The sequence below is a fragment of the Balaenoptera acutorostrata genome, chromosome 16 (genome assembly GCF_949987535.1).
Source record: "Balaenoptera acutorostrata chromosome 16, mBalAcu1.1, whole genome shotgun sequence".
NCBI lineage: Eukaryota > Metazoa > Chordata > Mammalia > Artiodactyla > Balaenopteridae > Balaenoptera > Balaenoptera acutorostrata.
In genome coordinates this window covers 39,205,257-39,226,909 of record NC_080079.1, presented here as the reverse complement: position 1 = coordinate 39,226,909, position 21,653 = coordinate 39,205,257, and the positions used below count along the sequence as shown (strand labels likewise).

Below are 21,653 nucleotides of genomic sequence, written 5' to 3'. Positions count from 1 at the left end.
TCCCCCCACCCTGGGCTGCTGCAGAAGCAGCCGCGGCAAGTGCAGCTACAGGCGGGCGCCTCGAAACAAGCCCGAGCGAGCTCCAGGCAGTCATACTGGGCATGCTCAGTGCGCCTGCCCGTTGGGGACTCGGCGCTCGCACCCGGAGCTGCTGCTTCTGCCCCCTCCCTACAGCCCCTGCCCTGCCCTTCCCTCCCCCGGCGCGGTCCGTCCGCCTCCCGCCTCCCCTCGGGCTCCGAGGCGCCTGGGCTCCCGGCGCGGCGGCGCAGGGGGCGGGCAGGCCGGCGGGCGGTGATGTGGCGGGACTCTTTGTGCACTGCGGCAGGATACACGTTCGGGTGCCGGGACGCGGCTGCGCTCAGTTCTCTCCTCTCGGAAGCTGCAGCCATGATGGAAGTTTGAGAGTTGAGCCGCTGTGAGGCGAGGCCGGGCTCAGGCGAAGGAGATGAGAGACGGCGGCGGCCGCGGCCCAGAGCCCCTCTCAGCGCCTGTAAGCAGCCGCGGGGGCAGCGCCCTCGGGGAGCCGGCCGGCCGGCGGCGGCGGCAGCGGCGGCGTTTCTCGCCTCCTCTTCGTCTTCTTTTCTAACCGTGCAGCCTCTTCCTCGGCTTCTCCTGAAAGGGAAGGTGGAAGCTGTGGACTCGGGCGGGAGCCGGCTGAGGCGCGGCGGCTGCACCTCCCGCTCCTGGAGCGGGGGGGAGAAGCGGCGGCGGCGGCGGCGGCTGCAGCTCCGGGGAGGGGGTCGGAGTCGCCTGTCACCATTTCCAGGGCTGGGAACGCCGGAGAGTTGGTCTCTCCCCTTCTACTGCCTCCAACACGGCGGCGGCGGCGGCGGCACATCCAGGGACCCGGGCCGGTTTTAAACCTCCCCTCCGCCGCCGCCGCACCCCTCCTGGCCCGGGCTCCGGAGGCCGCCGGAGGAGGCAGCCGTTCCGAGGATTATTCTTCTCCCCATTCCGCTGCCGCCGCTGCCAGACCTCTGGCTGCTGAGGAGAAGCAGGCCCAGTCGCTGCAACCATCCAGCAGCCGCCGCAGCAGCCATTACCCGGCTGCTGTCCAGAACCAAGCGGCAGCAGAGCGAGGGGCATCAGCCACCGCCAAGTCCAGAGCCATTTCCATCCTGCAGAAGAAGCCCCGCCACCAGCAGCTTCTGCCATCTCTTTCCTCCTTTTTCTTCAGCCACAGGCTCCCAGACATGACAGCCATCATCAAAGAGATCGTTAGCAGAAACAAAAGGAGATATCAAGAGGATGGATTCGACTTAGACTTGACCTGTATCCATTTCTGTGGCTGCCGCTCCTCTTTGCCTTTCTGTCACTCTCTCTTATAACGTGGGAGTAGACGGATGCGAAAAATGTCCATAGTTTGGGTGACTATGACATTTAACCCTGGTCGGATTTCTAGATCATGTATATTTTGTGCCTCTTTTGAATGCATTCACCCTAGGGTGTGTTCGGCTATTCGGAACTCTTGCCTGGATGCAAGTGTCAAGGCACTGATGGGTTTCTTAGTCTGTCTGTGGGGACTCTCCCTAAGGGCTATTGTCCGTTAATAAAGAATACAGTACACTGCTAGTGGATTAGTGAGCTCGGTAATCCGGTCTGCTAAATGAACAGAAAAGTAGATGCTTTGAGGTTGAGCATATTTCGATTAAATCTTGGCTTTAGGCCCTAGATCAAGGGTATAGATCAGATTAAAATGAAAATTAGTGTTGCGCGTACGCATATTGCATCAGAATCTTGCAGTGATTGCTTTTAGTTTCCTGAGTTGCATTGATAGATTCTTTTAAAATGTGAGTTGTGAACCGAACTGATTTGCATAACTTTAGAGAGAGAATCATTTTAGCATATATGGTGCTCATTTGAAGGCAAAAGTAGGTTTGTGTGTTAAAACTAAGTTAATTACAACTTTGAATCTCATTTAGAAGTTTTGTAGCTTGAAATCAATAGTACCGTGTTACATCTCAAAGGCGCTCTTACTAGATCTTTGTTAAATTTGCTTTTTTTGTCTCGTGTTGGGGTGAAGTGGGATAGGGCATGAAATTTGCAGTTCAGTAGCACTGTATATTCAGTGCTCTTGTGACACATAATAGAATGGAGATTGAGTGGTTTTTGATCCCAGATGATAATGTTGTGTAGGTTCAAGGGTATTGTGTGTAGCAAATGGTGATTGCAGAGATTAAACTTCAGTTTCACTTGAAATTTAAGTATTATTGTGATACCAGAATTAACACTCACCTTATTTAGGTTTCAGGTCTTGTGACACCTTTGGGTATCCATTAACTTTACTCTGGCTTATGTAGAATATCAGTATAAGTATAATTTACCAGCTAATAACCAGAAATGCTGGCAAGAGTGGATTACTCCAGTTTCGGATTGTAGGTGTGTTCGCTTTTTTCATATGGTGTATTAAATTTACTGAGTCAGCTTGTTGGATAAGACAGAAACCTAAGAGTTTCAGTGGTATATAATTGGTTGCCTAAAAGTTAGGCCTTTATATTTCAAAAGATAGTGGTTATCGAAAGGCATGAGTCTTTGCAGTTTCAGGTATAATAAACCGGTTTTGATCAAGGATGGCGATAGAGCCCTCCTTTTTTGCAGAATGGAAAGTATCGTAGGAATTGAGAGTCACTGGTAGGCCAGTGTAAGGCATGAAGAACAGGATTAAGTTATTGGTCTGAGGTGACTGAAGCATTTTATTAAGGCCTCTATTTAAGATAAAAAATTTGGTGCTGTGAATTGTAGCAGTGGACAATACTTAGTTAAAACTACATAATTGCATAAGTGTTAATAGTCTTAATAAAAATGGTTTCTTAGCAAGTATCAGTAAACATTTTGCCTAAAGGTAGAGTGACACTAAGTGTCTATACGTCCAGGTAAAAACTGTGGGGAAGATTTTTTTGAAGAAAATGTTACATATCTGAAGAGGTTTTATTCCTTTGGATTATGTGTCCACACGTAAATGTGCACAGCTAATTTTGCCCCAGTTTTTGATATGAAATGAAGATAAAAGTTACTGAAGAAGTAGCTTTACAACACACACAACGTAAGTTTTCTGTTAGGTTAAAAAATGATATTTTAAAAGAATATTTGGAAATTTTGGAGTTGCATTAATTGAAAAACTTTACTAAATCTGAACTTGACCCGCTTGCCCAGAAGATAATTAACTATGAAAAAACTCTTCTGATTTGTAACCTATTTCAAAAATAGTCTACTATTGGTGTGACTTGACAGTCATCTAGATGTATAGGAACAAATTAATTAAATGTTTAACTTTTTAAAATAAACCCCCATTCAAAAAATTTTCTAGAATGCTGTTTGTTGGGCAGATTGCTTTTAGTATTCAGAATATGTTTATGCTATTTTTGCTTTACCCATTCGATTTAAAATTATCAGAGTTATAAGACTACCATTATTCTACCAGGTTCGTATATGTGAGCAGTGAGGTGATTAGCCATTTCTCCTTTGATTTCAGAGTGTGTGTGCCTCTATGTATGAAATTTATGTGACTTACAACTTTCTCTAAAACTGTCCTTTTAGTTATGGTATGCATAGAAAGCATTATCATATATTGCATCAAATGACTAATAACACTTAATTTCTAGAGTTGTGGTTTTATTGAGCCAAATGTTTATATGAAAAAAAATCACTTAGGGAAGTCAGTAAAGGGTTTACTTTTTTGGTAGTTGCACTTCCAATAATTTTGAAATACCGAAGCACTTTGGTTTGCTTGGTTTCACTTTAGTGTTTATTGTGGTGGGGGGAAAATTAAAATGGCCATTGAAGGCTTTGTCTCTAGCAGGTTGTAGTATCTATTTCAACAGCTAGCCTGTTCAAAGTTAAATTCTTTTACGAAAATAGTGATTGGAGTATTTTTATAAAGATCAATAATGAAGTGATTTCCTCAGAGGAAAATTGAGGACCATAATTTAGTTAATTTTTTTTGCAGAATTGAATTATTCTAAAAATAATTTGTTGGTGGGGTTTTATCCTTAATGTTAGTCTGGAAAGTAGTATTAAACATGAGACTATAAAAAATTCATTGTCTTTAGATTTCATGGAAACTTTAGGCTTCTATTGTATTTTAATTGATAAGTTTGCATCTTCATAGGGAATACTTTTTAATTCGTAGAGAGTACAGGGACTATTGAAGTTAGCTGTATTATCTTTTAAGATTAGTGATTACTGAAATGACTGTATTGTGAGGTTTTTTTAAAAAAAGATTCTACTCACTATTTTTATTTTACACTGTTTTGTATCTGTTAAGTTGTATTTCTTTCCTGTGCAACATAATTGGGCCACCTAATTGCTATACAATAATTTATAAACTTCATTTTCATAAAGCGTATTAAAGAATAAAGCGCATCTGAGAGGAATTTACAGTTTATGTAACTCTTAATATAAGGAAAAAGGAATTTTATTGCTGTTCATTGTAAAAGTTTGCACAGTAGTACAGTCATCAGTGCAGATTTAACATTGCTTATGATACACTAAATAAATACTAAGTAAATATAAAGTGTGGTGAGGTATAACCACCTTAATTTTAAATAGTTTTAGAAAGATAGTAGAGAAAGGTGCATTTGTGTGTATTACCTTTCAGAATTTTATTTTAACAATATTCAGGGTAGCTGGTGATATTTTAATTCTTGTGTGGAACAGTATAGTATCTGCTTTTTCCCATTAACCACACACACAATAATATAAAACTCTTAATGTTACAAAATTTCTTACTTTTTGGAAGTCTTTAGTACCAATTTTCAAAGGTCCTCATTTTGAGATTTGCCCCATTTGCTATTTGTTCATTTGATGATAGCTTAATACTTTTTAATAATTCCTAAGCAACTTAAGAAGTAATCACTTAAGTGACTTTTTAATGTAGGAGTATTTATTATGGGAAAATGACTTCACAAAGTTTCTACATTAAATCACTCTCAGTAAACATTTTATTTTTAAATTTTTGCCTTAGCATTTTTAGTAAGGCAGCAGTGTAGGAAATGTTTTTATATTAATATTGTATGTGAAATTTGAGTTTGTGAAAAGAAATTTAGAAGTTTGCATGCATATGACAGTTTTTCACTTACTTGAAATGTTAGGCCTTGGCTATACTATAAGAATTTAGCTTCCAGAAAAATACGTTATTAATGATGGTGTAAGAAATTTATTTGGTGTGTTTTTTTTCCTGTAGCCACTATTAGTTCTGAAGTTTTATTTCTATTTCATAGAACCGTCACTCTTACCTTTTCTCCTGTCTCTTTTTTTGTTAGATAAACTTGATTTTAAGTAAAATCAGTATTCTTTTGTGGTATGAATTCATTAAGAAAAGGTGTTAGGATTTGTTCTAAGGATAGTGACTTAAGACATTTGTATCAGCTTGTGAGATTGAGGTCAGAAATGATTTCAGTAAATATTCAGTTTTATGATACTAAATATTCTGTTTTACAGTTGCTTTCTATGTGGTAGCTTTGAGGTTAACACAGTTGCTATCAGAAATACCAATAATGTTAGACTGAACAACCCTAAGTTGTTAAGGATTTGCTGAGCAAACTGATGTCCTTAATTCCTTTATTTAGGCCATATTAGTGCCACATGCATTCTTTGCTAGGTGGTCAAAAGTGTTTTGGTCTGTGATTCTCTAAGTATTGACTATATATATGCATTTACTAATGTAAAGTACTTTCGTTTGTCAGGAAAGGTGAAATTAGTATATTGGATTTGACTATTCACATATCCCCAAATTTTTGGAATTTTTTCATGGGTTACAGAAAAGCTATTGGCAATTTGGTTCTTTTAAAATAATTTGCACTGGAATTAAAAAAGGCTGTTAGAAAAATATTAGTATAAGAAGAATAAACATAATTTAAGGGTGAATTAATTTTGTATGGAAAGTCTTAATTTAGTTCAGTATAGTTAAGGCAAAGTCACTTCATTTGCAACAGTTTGCATTAAGAGATGAGTGGACATCTTCAGGGTATTAGGTATACACTTGTTGGTAGTGTTGAGAATATTGAGAGATTTGGATACTGTGGTGCACCTTACAGCAAAAGAATATTCTTAACCTGTATATAGTGTGGAAAAAAAGACTGTTTATGTATTATATTTGAAGTGGTTATACACTTAATTATTATCAGTAGTCATCACTTCAGATATGGACAGTGAATCTAACTTATAAGTGTTTGAATACTCTGTGTATATATGTAAATAAAGACAGAGTGAGGAAACTCTAGTAATATTTCTAAAAACTGAACTTTCTTCTCTTTAGAGATCACCTTGTGGATGTGGTTTTATAATTTTTAAATAAGGTTAAATCTATTTTAAATTACGTTAAAATATTGAGTATTAGTTTTATCTACACACTGTACATTGTTTCATTTTAGATTTTAGGGTGGCAGTGTAGGCTCTGGAACCAGCACTGCCTGTGTTGGAATCCTGACTCTGCCACTTAGTAGCTGGATGGCTTTGTGTAGGTTACTTTTCTCAATCTGTTTTATCTGTAAAATGAGGATGATGGTACCAACCCACATAAAGTTTATTTTGAAGAATAAATGAGATAATGTAAGTAATTCACTTAGCATAGCACCTACCACATTGTACCACATTGTAAATACTTAAATGGTAACAGCTGCTCTTAAAAATTATAATTTCAGATTACCCATGTATGAGAAATTGTTTGTCTTTTCATTTATGGGAGGAGCAGTGATTTTAACTGAATTTCCTCAGTTTTGGATATGTTAGCATGTTAATTGGTTCAGGCTATGACTATTTTTTAAAATAGGGGTATTCCTTTAGGAGTTGTGAGTGTAACATGTCTGTGATTTTGCTGTTTCATTGCAAATAATTTGAAGCTCTGCTCCCTCATACTATGGAGCAAAGAAGAGTTAATCATACTAATCGAAGAGTATTTGCTTTAAAATACTAAGGTATGATGAAAACTTTCTCTGTTATGGCTTAATGCAGTAGAAGTTTTAAAATAAAAATTTGCTATAATATTAAATTTTCTTTAGTGTTAAAGATAGGTCAGCTAAAATATCATGTAGTTTTATTCACAGAGTAATTGCCATCTCAAAACTTTCAATATATGATATAACAGTTATATAAACTGTCTATCAGTAAAGGTATCTTAGCATTTCTTTTTAAGTTCAGATTTTTGGAGGAGTCATGCAACTTTGAATGCCAAGTTACATTTATTACAGTAACATTTACACTTAATATAATTTGGCAGTGCATTAATATAGGAATTTTATTTAGGTTAAACCTTTGTATTGTTGTTTCCCATTTTTGCTTTTGATCAAGATTCTCATTGTAGGCCCTAGAAATGGGAAGAAGAGCTAAAGGATTTCTTTCTTCATTTATTCTTACCAGGTATGGGGAAGGATGGGATAAGCTTGAGACCTGCCTATTAAAGGCCATTACTTGTACATAGGGATCAATCTTTTTTCTCCTTTCCCTGTGCTGGTCTCCCAGCTGTGTCACAGTACTCTCAGTAGTGAAGCACTTGATTTCCAGTGAGTTTTTTTGTACATATTTGTTTTGTATTGCAGAATGAATTGTGCTGTCTAATTTTATATGCAGTTATCTGATTATATGATTTTTATGTGTTTTGTTATGTGTTGGATAAACTAGCTGTATTTTTGGTCCAAGTCTAGGTTGTAGAATTGAACTGTTCATTTTGACAACTTTTAGGAAAATTTAGTTATCTAAAATTCCCTCTCTTTCTCTCTTTCTCTCTTTCTCTCTAATGCTTCATGCTCCTGTATTTTGTTTTATATTACTACCCAAAACTTAGTTGATTTAGTGTTATTAAAACACTTCTGAATAGTTTTCAATTTTATTTATTTTGATTTTTGTAGGTTCTCAGGCTAAATATAATAAGGTTCTATCTTCTTTAGTAGTAATTGCAGGGATTGCATTCTGCTAATTTTATGTTTAATATTTCTGATCTTTTAAGGAGGATGTAATTATTTAAGGTATTATGAAATGGGTTGTGATCTGATTCTTTAAGTCATATGTATTCCTAAAGTGATTTATAAATATAGCATACATGTTCAGAGTTGCAAACAACTTGTTTTAAAATGTGTGCAATTTTTTTTTCCATTTAAAATTCTTTTGCTCTCATGAATTTAGTGAGACTCTTCTTTTTGAGTGTTGTAGTTACTCGGAACTTACTGGAGATTAAATAAATAGAATTGAAATCTTTTCTCTACTTTTAGAATGAAGTTTGGGTACCTGTTTGGATATGAAACAGTGTTATTCCTTTTTTGGGGGGTGGGGGATGGACAGTGCTGGATATTCTCTGTTTGCCCATCAAGATCCATTTTCCACCTTTCTCCACCCTTCTTTGAGGCCTGGTAGACTGACATCCTTAGATGGCTCATTCAGGCTCCCTTATCCTCTGGCTTCCATTTGGATTCAGCCCCCAGGAGGCTCTAGCAGAATATTGGAGGGAAGAGGGCGAGTTGGCAGGGGGTGCTGTTGGGCACTAAGACTATAGCTCCTTTATGATGGCTCCTCTTCTATGGCTCTTTATTTCGATAATGGCTGCCTTCCATTGTCCCTTTAGGCCTAGGGGTGAAAATGGTTTACAAGGCTTACCACCATTGCTAAATTCTGTGATGCTTCAGTATTCCTTATTGGTTACCTTGCCTTTAAGCAGTCCTTGCATTAAACTCTCTTCAAATCAAAAAAAAAAAAAAAAAAAAGTTTGGGGAATGTTACCAAGCTTGATATTTAGGTGTAATGTATTTATTAATTACTTTACTCTGAGTCTATCAGAGTTAAAGTGGAATGCCTGGACTTTTTTTTCTTTCGTAATGTGAAGACAGTACTTTGCCAGGCTTAACTTAGCCTTGTAAAATTTATTTAACATTTTAACTTACTCGTTTATGAAATATGAAAGATGAAAAAGTGAGGACTTAAGTCAGAAGGGTTTTTTTCAATTAATAGAATGAGCTAGCATATACCCTAACAGTGTCTTATATTTGTTTAGTATTTTTTCATTAACAAAGCCTTTTCTTAATCATTAGCTCATTTGATTTTGCATAGAAAAAAGGAGCAACCTAAGAGATGGTACAAGCATTACTTTCCTCATTTTTTGTGGTATAGGAATCGTAGCTCCAAAAAAAAAAAAAATCAGTAACTTGTTAAAGGCTACCTGAAGATTGAGTCCAAAGAAGGATGCAGGGTTTTTAGGTACCTCGTGCAGTATTTTTCCCATTATGTTACATCGGTGGTTCTCAAACTTTAGATGGCATTCGAATAACTTGCAGGGCTTAAGTCATTGATTACTTGCCCCACCTCCAGAGTTTCTGATTCATTAGGTCTGCGTTGGGGCCTGAGAATTTGTTGTTTTTTTTTAAATTAATTAATTAATTTTTGGCTGCGTTGGGTCTTCGTTGCTGTGCGTGGGTTTTCTCTAGTTGCAGCGAGCGGGGGCTACTCTTTCGTTGCGGTGCGCAGGCTTCTCATTGCGGTGGCTTCTCTTGTTGCGGAGCACGGGCTCTAGGCGCACGGGCTTCCGTAGTTGTGGCACACAGCCTCAGTAGTTGTGGCTCGTGGGCTCTAGAGTGCAGCTCAGTAGTTGTGGCGCACAGGCTTAGTTGCTCCGCGGCACGTGGGATCTTCCTGGACCAGGGCTCGAACCCGTGTCCCCTGCATTGGCAGGCGGATTCTTAACCACTGCGCCACCAGGGAAGCCCCAGAATTTGTATTCCTAACAAGTTCCCAGGTGGTGCTGATGATGGTAGTCTGGGGATCACACTTTGTGAATCACTGTGTTATATTATCTCCTGTCAAGCAAATCCTTAATGTCTTATCTCTTTTAGTTTAATAGAATTTACACATACATTATATCATTTGATTTGTAAACCCTAAGTAGCTCAGCATGGCAAATGTTACCCTGATTTGTGTGGACGAGGCAATGAGTTTAGAAAAGCAGCATAGTGTAATGGAAGGAGCATAGATTTGGGAGTCAGCTAGACCTAAAGTGTAGCTTAAATCCTTGCTCAGCTACTTATCAGTTATGTAATAAAAGATAAACTCCTTAACCTTAGTGAACCTTAGTTTTCACATCTCTAACATGGTCAAAACCCTTAACTTGTAGGGTGCTTTTTTAGGTTTGTTAGAAGGATATATTTTCAGAATATTGTTTGCCAGCTGGCGGTGATCTCCTTCCGCCTTGTCTGGGTATTTGGCAATGTCTGGAGACATTTTTGGTGGTCACAGCCCCGGGGGCGGGGGGTGGGGGTCAAAGGGCGGAAGCTGTTGGCATTTGTCTCAGAGTAGAGGCCGGGAATGCTGCTCAACGTCCTGCAGTGCACAGAGCAGCCTCATCCACAGCAAATAATTGCCTGGCCCAGACTGCCAACACTGCCGAGGCTGAGAAACTCTGGTTTAGAGGTGTAAGTGTCTGGTATGTAATAAGTATAATATTTGATAAGTCAGTACCTTTGTCCTTAGGTTGTGGTATTTAAGGTGAAATTGCTAATAAATGATAGAGCTAGGCTTTTAACATCTACTTTTTCTGACTGCTGCTAGGCCAGTATTCTTTATAATAACTTTTTCCACAAAACATATCCCTGGTAACAAAAAAGGGTTTATTTGAAGAAGGCTCATGTGTGACTGACTGATTGTGAAGGTGTTGCTTTGAACTTCTGTCAGAAAAGGCTGAAGATGTTTTCAATAAATGTGTAAGTATATTGCAGTATATGAGGTATTCAGAAGGGTGTTACATAGAACTCTAACAGGATGGAGATGCTTTATTAAAGCATTTTTCTTTTCATTTTTATACTGCCATTAGTTTTAAAAGTAATTCTTAGCTTGCTTCCTTTAGTTATGTAATTAAGAGGTACTTTGCTCACAGGATACTTGTTTTGTGCTGTTTAATTCATTCTTTAATCTTCTGCTTTTTTTTTCTAAAGCTATTTTTGTTACAGTCAGATGTGGTGAAGTTAAATCTGCTTATGTAAAATGGCAAATTTCTGACAAGTTATAAGAACTTCTCATATCTTTCCAGATGAAGTAGGGCCAACTGTAAGGTTCTCTGATGCATGTGTTACATTCTTTTCTAGACCCTAAATTTGCTATGTCAGCCTGTTGAATTAAAGTGCTTTATTTATCTACATTAAAAACTTGCGTTAGTGTGTGAGATTTTTTTTTTTTTTAATTAATTAATTAATTAATTTATTTATTTTTGGCTGTGTGGGGTCTTCGTTTCTGTGCAAGGGCTTTCTCCAGCTGCGGAGAGCGGGGGCCACTCTTCATCGCGGTGCGCGGGCCTCTCACTATCGCGGCCTCTCCCACTGCGGAGCACAGGCTCCAGACACACAGGCTCAGCAGTTGTGGCTCACGGGCCTAGTTGCTCCGCGGCATGTGGGATCTTCCCAGACCAGGGCTCGAACCCGTGTCCCCTGCATTGGCAGGCAGATTCTTAACCACTGCGCCACCAGGGAAGCCCAGTGTGTGAGATTTTTAGAAAAAAATTGGGATGGAGTTTTAGACTAGTCCAGAGATGAGAAGATGCCAAGGGGGTAGCTTAGTGGATTCTGAATTTTGTTTTGTTTTTAGGGCAGACAAACATAATTACGAAAGTGTTCTAGGAATTGATTGTTTGCTATGATTTTTTTCTGTTCACTTGATATTACAATTTACTTTGCTTCTCAACTTTGCACAGGCAGATTAAAATGTCAAGGCCTATTTTAAAAATCCTTATGAAATTTAAGTTTTGACTGTTATGATTCTTTGTGAAATTACAGGAGATAGAGATACTAATATTTTAAAACCAGGACTGCTAATCATGTGATAGCTTCACATTTATTAAGAAAAACAAGTAGCATTTATTATTGTAATTTAATTGAATAAATATGGTATTTATTTCAGTATATGAATAAAACACTCCATTTGCTTTACTGTACTTAAGAATATTTCTTTTATAAAAATTAAAAATTTTTAAAAATTACTCATTGTCCTACTTCTCTGAAACTTCATATATCCATGTTAGCTTCTAGTTTTTGTTCATATGCATTTATTTTAAAATATAATTCATCATAGTGAACTTAAAGGTGTGTGTGTGTTTTCACAATTTCCAAAGCACCTCATAATTACCTTAATTATTTTAAATGGCAAAGTCATCAGAAATATTTGTTTCTCTGTAGTTATACATTAAACATCTATCCAATATTTGGCCAATTTTTTTTTTTCTGCCCTTTTCAGATTTTCTTTAGTGTGGATTTAAGCTGACCTAAATATTAGAAAAGGTTTTCATGATTTTGATTCACAAAATCAGTCTCTTACAGAAAAAAATAGCTGAAGTTTGAAGTCTAGAAGCTTTTTTTTTTCCTTATTTACTTACAGGATAGTTATTGCATATTTAAAATTTTAAACATATTTTAATTATGTAAAAGTGAGGCGAAATAAAATGTATCTAAACACTTTTGATCTGTCAAATTTTCTTTTGCTATTGTAGGATTAGTAATTCTATTGTGTTGAAATTAAAGTGGATATAGATGTAATTTGAATAAACTGTCACATCACTTTATACTAAAGTTGTTATAACCCTGTTGCTGTCCTCTCTTTAATCAGAAAGGGTATGACTTGTCATGATGTTACTGTTCCTTAGAGCATATTTTGAATGATACAGTTTATATTTGCTTAGTTGCCTTGGTGATAGTAATTGGTAATAGTGATTGATGCAGGTTTGATGTGCATTTGCATTTATAATCAATATTAATTTTTGTGGTAAAAAATTGCATTTGTTAGTCTATATCAAATTTTAATTTTAAGTGTCAGTTACTACAACATGGAAATAATTTTAACCTTATTAGCTAAATGGTAATTCTCAATGAACTTATTCATGTAGTTAGAAAAAAAATATTGCGGGAGAAACGAACTTTTCTCTTTTTTAAACACAGTTACTTGTTAGAGTAACATTTTTCCAAATGAGATAAAATTGTTTCAATTCTTAAACATAAGGAAATTTTAATCTAGGTGTGGTGTACCTTCTTGGGTGTTCATGAAAACATAATGAAGGCAAAATGTTTTGTTTGTAAGTAAATATATGTATTTTTTTTAAAACTCAAGAAGAAATCTAATATATGAATAGTTTTCATGGACTGGTGGTAGGAAATCTAAATAAAATAAATAACTTAGTATACTGAAAGTATACAATTTTTCATATCTAGGTTCTGTCCAGTGTGATCAAGTTTATATCTAATACTGTAAAATACACTAAGGTACTGGTTATTAAGGCTAGTTGGATTCTTTTTGATAATGAAAAGGTCACACAGATTGTGATTTTTGTATAGTGTCCAAAAAGTAAGGTTTGCCATCTGTTACACAAATATAGGAAAAAGTTAAGATAATCTAGTGATATAAGTGGTTTTGACACTTCTCTTTTTGGAATCATCTATTAATTACAATTTTTAAAAACTAATAGCAAATTTTAAGCTTTTGCAAAAATAAAACTTAATGGTAATGCCAGTGTTGATACTTTTCTACTAAAATACAAAGATAGCAGTTGGGAACTAAAGATTATGTAATGAAAGTCTGGCTTTTAGTCATTTACTTTTAGAAGATTGTTTGGATATTTAAGTGGAAACATCATGTTTTAACTTGAGGTATGAAGTTATACAAGATTTTGATACTGTAGTTATACAAGATTTTTAAACTATAGTTTTCCTAAGAGTTGATATATAGGAATTCATTATTACAGAACTTAATCAGGGATCTGATTGAATAAGTATTCCTTAAAGATTTGCTTAAATATTTTTCAAGTTCTCTTCTTTCTTCTCCCATAACTCACTTCTTGGCTGTATGCTAGTAAATGAGTTTCCCCTAAAATTTTGCTATTGCATTTTGAACCACTTCAGTAGTTGTTTCTATAACTTAATTTCTTTTCACCCCCAAGAATTTAATCTTGCCGAGTTGCATAGAAGTCTTTAAAATTGCATATTGGGCTTAATAGGATCTGATTAGTTTTAATCTACTTTGTTTTATTTATTATGTTGACATTGTTTTTTGAGAAGTTTGTTATCATGCCAGGTGATTAATATGATCAGATATAATATTTCAGTTTAGATACCATTTTGAATTTATGTTTTCAAATTCAACTTTGTGTCGGGGGTTTCTATTTTCTGTGTAAGAAACGTCTTGCCAATTTCAAATTAATGTCTGATGAAAGTAGATTGTTTTACTATCATCAGTTTATAGATTTTGTTCATTCCTGAATTGTAGGCCATGAACAGAATGATGCCTTTGTGTATCTTTTTGGATAGATAGTGTGTACATAAATTATATCTCTTACATGAAGTGTGGTGCATGTGTAGGTGAGATTTTTTTATCCAAATACTAAAAGCATAAAAGTCTTCACCTGTTCTGTTTACTTAATAGTATTTAAACGGTGTGAGGTGTTAAGAGCTCCTTTCCCCTCTTTTCATTTCTGTCCCTCCTAACTTGGTATTTTTGTTTTTCCGTATGTTAAACGTTACGTTTTTAAAAGTTTATTTACTGGTTGAAAAAGTTAGTAACCTTAAGTTAGTTTTTTCTTTAATGTTTCAGTCTAATTAGTTTCCAAGGTTTTTACTGTGTTCTCCTTTGAATACGAAGATTCCACAGCTAACCATGATCAGTAATTGTGTCTTCTCCCCCATTTGCAATATTGGATTCATTACTAATAATGGTATCCCTTGAGGAACATGCTGTCTAAAATTAAGTGTTATCAGTTCAAAGCAAGCAATGTACCTTATTCTCATAGCTGTTAGTATATTCTAAAATTGCATATTATTAAATCTTAAGATGAATTTTGACTAGTATTTTAGTATATGTAATTTCAGATTTTTTGGATAATATACTTATTCAAGCAGTTATAAATTGATATAATGATTAAATACCATCAGTGGGAATATGAATCATATTATACAGTAGTATTAGAACAGGCACTTATCATAAAATCAGTAATATGATTCTTACCAATAGAGTAATGAATGCCAGTATGTGTGCCTTCATATTTTAAAATCTGTATGAATTTCTAGTTTATATTGTTCTTATCCAGATTAAAATAGTGCACTTAGGCAAAACTTTTTGCTAATTGGGGAAAAAAGTAAGTCATTTCCAGATGATTTTCTGACTTAAGATATGGAACAAAGAGATTTGATTTTATAATATTAAAGTAAAAAAAGATATGGAATAAAGAGATTTGATTTTATAATATTAAAGTCAAATATAAAATGAAACAGTACACACTTGTTTGGAGCTTTTCTCCTTTAAAATGTTTCAAATTAACAGGACTTTCTTTGAAAAGTAAATTTGATTGTTAGAAGTAAATTTAAAAATCTTGCAGTTTTGGCTTAATTAATAGGAAAAAGAAAATCCACTTGGAGACACATTTGTATTAGAACTTTGTTTTTTTAGTACCTTGTGTGTGTGTGGTAGTTTTTGAATGTTAGGAAATTTGTTCATGATTGTATCTAAAAGATCAATTCATTTACAAATCTTGGAATCTTTTTGTTCCTTCCAGAATGCAGTTTGCTAATATTGAGTGAATTGGCACTAAACGTTACTAGGCCTTTGTTGTCAAACTACTGACAAATCCCTTGGCATCTTGTACCTTAACTCTTTGAATGTCTTTTTTCTGTAAAAGTTAATGGCCTTTTATTTTTTTGCATAGCTATAGAGTAGCCAAAACTAATGTTTTAGGTAGTCACTTCTATTAAAATAAATGATAAAAGAATGGCTTTTATAATAGAATGATATTACAGAAGTAATTTATAAATCTAACATTGAATATGAATATTAGAGCATAAAAGACACCCTCTTATGTACTTCAGAGTAATGATGGATTGATATAATTTTTACTTTTACAGTCTTTAATATGCTTTATTAAGATTTTATGGTAGAAAATTAATTAGAATTAACATTTGGCTTGGTTCGAGTATATAATGTGGATAAGTATATCTAGTGCATGTTGTTGAACTGATAATCTTTTTGAAAGTTATGTGTTACAGCCATAATTTGTTCGATTTGTCATTGGTAGTCAATCTTAGATGTTTTTTAGTGGGAGCAGCACTGTAGGGGTGTGTGTGTGTGTATTTTAACAGCAGCAGAGTTCCGAAACAGGAAATCAGTCTTATCGTATTCATCCAGAGACCTAGGAAGAAGGTAATTGTTTGGTATACTCGTTAAAACCAGTTAGTTGGGCAACTTAAATTTTTAGAGGTTCACAGATGTAGGCTTGAACAGTTGTGGATATATTATTTCATAATTAACAACTACTCCGGAGAAAAATTGATTCAGTTAGTTGAGGGGACTAATAATCCCTCAGCTAATACACTAAAAAATTGTACTTTGGATTTTAGACTATTGCTTGCATTATCAGTGACTTGATATTTTTCCATGGTTCTAATTTGATTAAATTTAAATAAATTTCAGTGCCTTGATTATTCCTTTAAAAAGTTTTTTTTTAACTCAGTGGAATCAATATATCTAGCTTGAAATGTTTTCAAAATGATTCTTAAATTTGAACAATTTAATAGAAAAAAAATTACTTCTGTTTCAGATATTTGTCACTGGAAATTATCTTTCCCTGTTTGTTAATGTACATATGAACATAATTAGATCCTTGTAATCAGTGTTTTCATACTGTTCTGTGTTCTCTTTTATCACAAACTTTTATCTGTCAATGGGTACTTATTCTAAAAGCTATATAGGTAATATTTCATCAGGCTAAATATCATGGTTTGCTGAAACAGCACTATTGTAAATATCTTTGTATAGTTTACTTTTTTTTCCTTGGTTTGTTTTTTTAGATTATATTGTTAGAGTGGGATTGTTGGAATAAAAGATACAGCAGTTTCATGGCTCTGTAGGTTGCAGATTTCTTTTTTTTTTTTTAAGATGCTCATTCCTTTATTTATTTATTTTATTTATTTTTTTGGCTGCATTGGGTCTTCGTTGCTGCACACAGGCTTTCTCTAGTTGCAGCGAGTGGGGGCTACTCTTCATTGCGGTGCGTGGGCTTCTCATTGAGGTGGCTTCTTGTTGCGGAACACGGGCTCTAGGCACGCAGGCTTCAGTAGTTGTGGCACACGGGCTCAGTAGTTGTGGCTCGCGGGCTCTAGATCGCAGGCTCAGTAGTTGTGGCGCACGGGCTTAGTTGCTCTGCGGCATGTGGGGTCTTCCCGGATCAGGGCTGGAACCCGTGTCCCATGCACTAGCAGGCGGATTCTTAACCACTGCGCCACCAGGGAAGTCACATGATTGCAGATTTCTTGCCAAACGAACCAGTTTATAGTATTGCTTCTAAGTGGAAGAATTACTAGCAATTCTTGATATTACCTTTGAAGAATGTAATTTTTCATTTAGAAAGTGAGATATAAACTTGTGTAAACTTTTCAGTCAAGAAGAGTTGGTATAATATAAAAACATCAAAGGAAGTTGTGAGGTTCAAATTGCTTGGAGAAGTAGAAAACTTTAGTAGAGTTCCTCTGTTATTTGGCAGTCAGTTTTCCTTTCTGGTTTGGCACTGCTAGCAGATAATTAAAAAGTGTTAAAAGGAACCTAAAATTTATGCTAAAGTGAATTTAAGTTAATATATTGGAATTCCTTTTATAATTTGTTTATGAAAACTGTCTTGAGTTGCCTTGTAATGAGACATTTAAACTAAAAAATAACAGGACATTTCTAACTTATGCAACCTCAAATAGTAACAACCCCTTATTTACAATTGTAGACCCCTTTGCAGTTTTACAGATTTAAAGATATTTCCGATATCGCATTTGATCTTTGAAACAACCGGTGAAGAAGTTACAGCAAGTGTTATTATTTTACAGAAAAACAAAAATATTTGAGGCTCAGAGATTAACTTAATCTGAAGCCTAGGCTTTTAAGTTGCAAAGCTAAGAATGGAATTCTGGTTTTCTATATTAAATGACAGTATGCGTTAAGTACTTAGTACAGGACCTGTCATCTAGTAAATATTTCAGAGTTCCTGTGTCCTGTGTTGTTCCTGGACATTTCTTCTGTATTCTTAAAATTCCCATCTTTTTGAGCATTCTTTCTCTTAATATTTCTGTAGTTCATGCTTTTGTATCTATGTACCCTTTTCACTTTAGAAAATAAAATTTTAGGCTGCATTAATTTGGTCTGTACAGGGATGATTATATGATGTATATTAGGGCAGATGTTCTTAAATACTGAACAGTTAACACTTTATCAACTGGGGAATTCAAGGAACTCCTATTTCTGCTTTCCTCCCAATAGATCATCAGAAACCAGATCCAAACATTTAACACACTTATTAGGGAAAAATAAAATCTAGTTAAGAAATATAAAATCTTTTATTAAATGAGAAAGTCATAGAAGTCTATGAGCATGGGTGGTATTTAAAACATAATTTGATTATAAAAGTTGATAACGTGGATTAACTGTGACATACTTGGAAAGTCTTTGTTAAATTTAAACCTGTTAAAATTTGTTGAAAGAAGTGTAAAGCTGATGTAGCTAATGAATCAGTGGCTGAATTTCTTTTCCTCTCACCTGAGCCTTAAGTGTCTGTGAGTTGAAAGCACTGACAGAAATCAAGGAAAAAGCTCCAGAAATTCCTCGAAAATGAAATTAAATTGTGACCTCCTGGTATTTGCTAACGTGCTTTTGATTCTTGTTGTCTTCTCTTGTTAGTCTGACTTTATTCCTTTACTCCTGCTGCCAGTTTAGCTCAGTGTTCCTCTTGTGAGCCAGACAACTTGAGATTTGCTTTTGAAACTTTTTGATCACTACCTCTCTAAAATCTGTATGTCACTTTTTATTTGACCTGTCGTGTTCCACGTATGCTATAGCTTCACATTGTATGACTTTCAGTTAACTAGAATTCTAAAAATAGCTTTTATGTGGTCTGTGGAAATAATTTTCCTTAAAATAATTATGGCAGGAAAAATAAGTTATTGGTTTGTATACGAGCACTGCACTTCAGTTTATAAGTTAAGGGATAAGTATATCTATATACTATACAGAGTACTATAGAGAAACTTTTCAGAACTGCTTTACTGTTAGTAATTATATTTATTTATTTTTAATTAATTAATTAATTTTTGGCTGTGTTGGGTCTTTGTTGCTGTGCGTGGGCTTTCTCTAGTTGTGGTGAGTGGGCTTCTCATTGTCGTGGCTTCTCTTGTTGCAGAGCACGGGCTCTAGGCGCGCAGGCTTCAGTAGTTGTGGCACGTGGGCTCTAGAGCTCAGGCTCAGTAGTTGTGACGCACGGGCTTAGTTGCGCCGCGGCATGTGGGATCTGCCCGGGCCAGGGCTCGAACCCTTGTCCCTTGCATTGGCAGGCAGATTCTTAACCACTACGCCATCAGGGAAGCCCCCAGTAATTATCATATTTAAAATAAGATTCAATCTGTGTCAGGAACACATTATAAAATAAAGCTTAAGGAGCTATTTTTTCCCTCCCTTGTCATTTTAATAAAATGTGCAATAGAATGGAAAGTAGTAAAACAAAGTATCTTAGGGAGCTATTTTTGGTTGTTATCCTCTATTTGAAAATTCAAGGTAAATTTATAGTTTAAACCCCATTAATTTAGGCTCAAATAAATTTCTGAGGTAAGGTAGACTCATGAGATCTCAAGTCACAAGTTTTTTGAAAGATGTTTTGTTAATTAGAGGTAACTTGGAACATGTTTTTAGTGTTTTATGTTATGCTTGGATGCTTAGAACAGCCAATAAAAAATTATTTAACTCATAGTAGCCACATTATTTTATAATAGGTCATTTATATTATGGGTTGAATCAACTTCTGTGCACAGATTTTAAAACTTAACTATTATTTATTCATTATTTTCTTTGGGACAGTGTTCTGTGGTGTGAGAAAGGATTGTTGTAGCGCTTGAGTCAAACATGATATACTGTATATAATTATCAGAACTCATAAACCAGTCACTTAAGATCTGTGTATTTAATTGTATGTAAATTATACCTTAATTAAAGGAAAACAAAACACATTTTAACATGTTTACTTGAAGGAGGGGGAGTGGGGAAAGACTGTCCAGTGTATATCAGATCTCCTGTAGCTATGGTGGCATCCGGCCTAGGCAAGATAGTACCATGTATGCATTTCTTACTCTCTCCTTATTGCATGTGCAGGAGTCACTGATGTGGGGAAAGAGGCTTTTTTTTCCTTTTGGAGTTATATTTTACATATGTTCTTAAGTTAAATAGAAAGGCAAATTGATATAGTAAAGATTTTAAAGAGTTAAAAGATTCTCTTGGGTTTTGATGTTCCTTAGAAGGGTTAGGTTATTCAACAAGTCATTGTCATTGAAAACCAACCAAATAGTGGTGGGCTCTTAAGATCTAGGGTTATACCGTTTGTTCAGTTCATAGACATCACTGTATTCTAGGCATTGTTCATATATTAAATCATTTAATCTTTATAACAACCCTATATGATAGGTACTTTTATTAGCCCACTCTACTTATTATTCAAAATAGTATCCAGTAAGTGCAAGTTTAGTCTATTCTGTATTAGAAGTCATATATATATATATATATATATATATATATATATATGTATATGTGTGTGTATATATATATATATTCCCCCCCCCCCCAGTTATTTCTATTTGGTTTAAATTGTCTAAAAAAGTATGTCATAAAAATTTTAATGGGAAGCAAAAAAGTCATACGTTAGAAAGGTTTTATTTATTGACATAATTCTTGGCCTGAGAAATGTTTGCCTCAAAATTGAGCATTCATAAGTTGCTGACATCAGTTTTGGAAATACCAATAGATTTTTGTATTGTCTTTTAGAAGTTTTTTAGTTTTAATGTGTGATTAGTAAATTACTTTCATTTGAATCTGCTTCCTTTGAAAATTTTATGTTTTTATTATTGATTTGGAAGTATAGAAAATCTTAATCTTTTGAGGCAGAATGGTACAAAAAACTTGGGCTTTAGAGTTACGTACATAATGGGTTTGAATTGTAACTAACTACTTGCTGGCTTTGGGACCAATCTTTTTGACCCTCAATTTCATCATCTGTGAAGTGGTAATGTTACTTCATAGGCTTGTTAGGATTAAATGAGAATGTATTTGGCGTACTGTCTGGGACGTGTTCTCTGTTTTTCTAATTTATGATGGATGCCAAAATGTTGGGTAAAATCTCAAACTGTATGAATAAGGAAGTTGGGAGTCTGACGAAAAATGAAACCTTAAGAAGGCTAAATTCCTAGATTCTGTTTAAAGGAAAGATTGGATTGTTGCTCTTCAAGAAACTTGCATGTTGATCCTGGCCTTTGACTCCTTATCTGTCTGATTGAATTGAACTTCCTGTCACAGCATCCTTAAAACCAGACCTAATCTTCTGTCAGTCCTGCCACCTTCTCCGTAAAGATTTGTGTGTGAGCTATACTGGACTGCTCGCTTTTTCTGAATATTTTATGTATTTCCATGTATCTGCTCTACCCTCTGAAATGTTGTAATTGTTCTTGTTTCTTCTTCTGTTTACTGGTGTATGACCTATTTCTTAAGGATTATCTAACGTACTACCTACTTTGTGAAGCTGTATCTCTGCCTCTACAGAATTAATCCCTCTTTCTCTAGCTCTTAAAATATCTTGATCTTATGTATATATAATGGGGCCTTTGGCATAGTTGTATGTCTGTGTGTCTGTCTTC

The 21,653-nt window shown here is 35.5% G+C and overlaps 1 protein-coding gene across 1 annotated transcript in view; it reads left to right on the top strand.

Moving 5' to 3' along the window:
- Positions 1-498: 498 nt before the first annotated feature.
- PTEN (phosphatase and tensin homolog) overlaps positions 499-21,653 on the top strand; it is a 92,883-nt gene continuing 71,728 nt past the window's right edge. Inside the window, exon 1 of the mRNA XM_057530718.1 lies at positions 499-1,272. Within this exon, the coding sequence (XP_057386701.1) occupies positions 1,194-1,272 (79 nt within the window). The 5' untranslated portion in view covers positions 499-1,193. The remainder of the gene's footprint in view (positions 1,273-21,653) is intronic.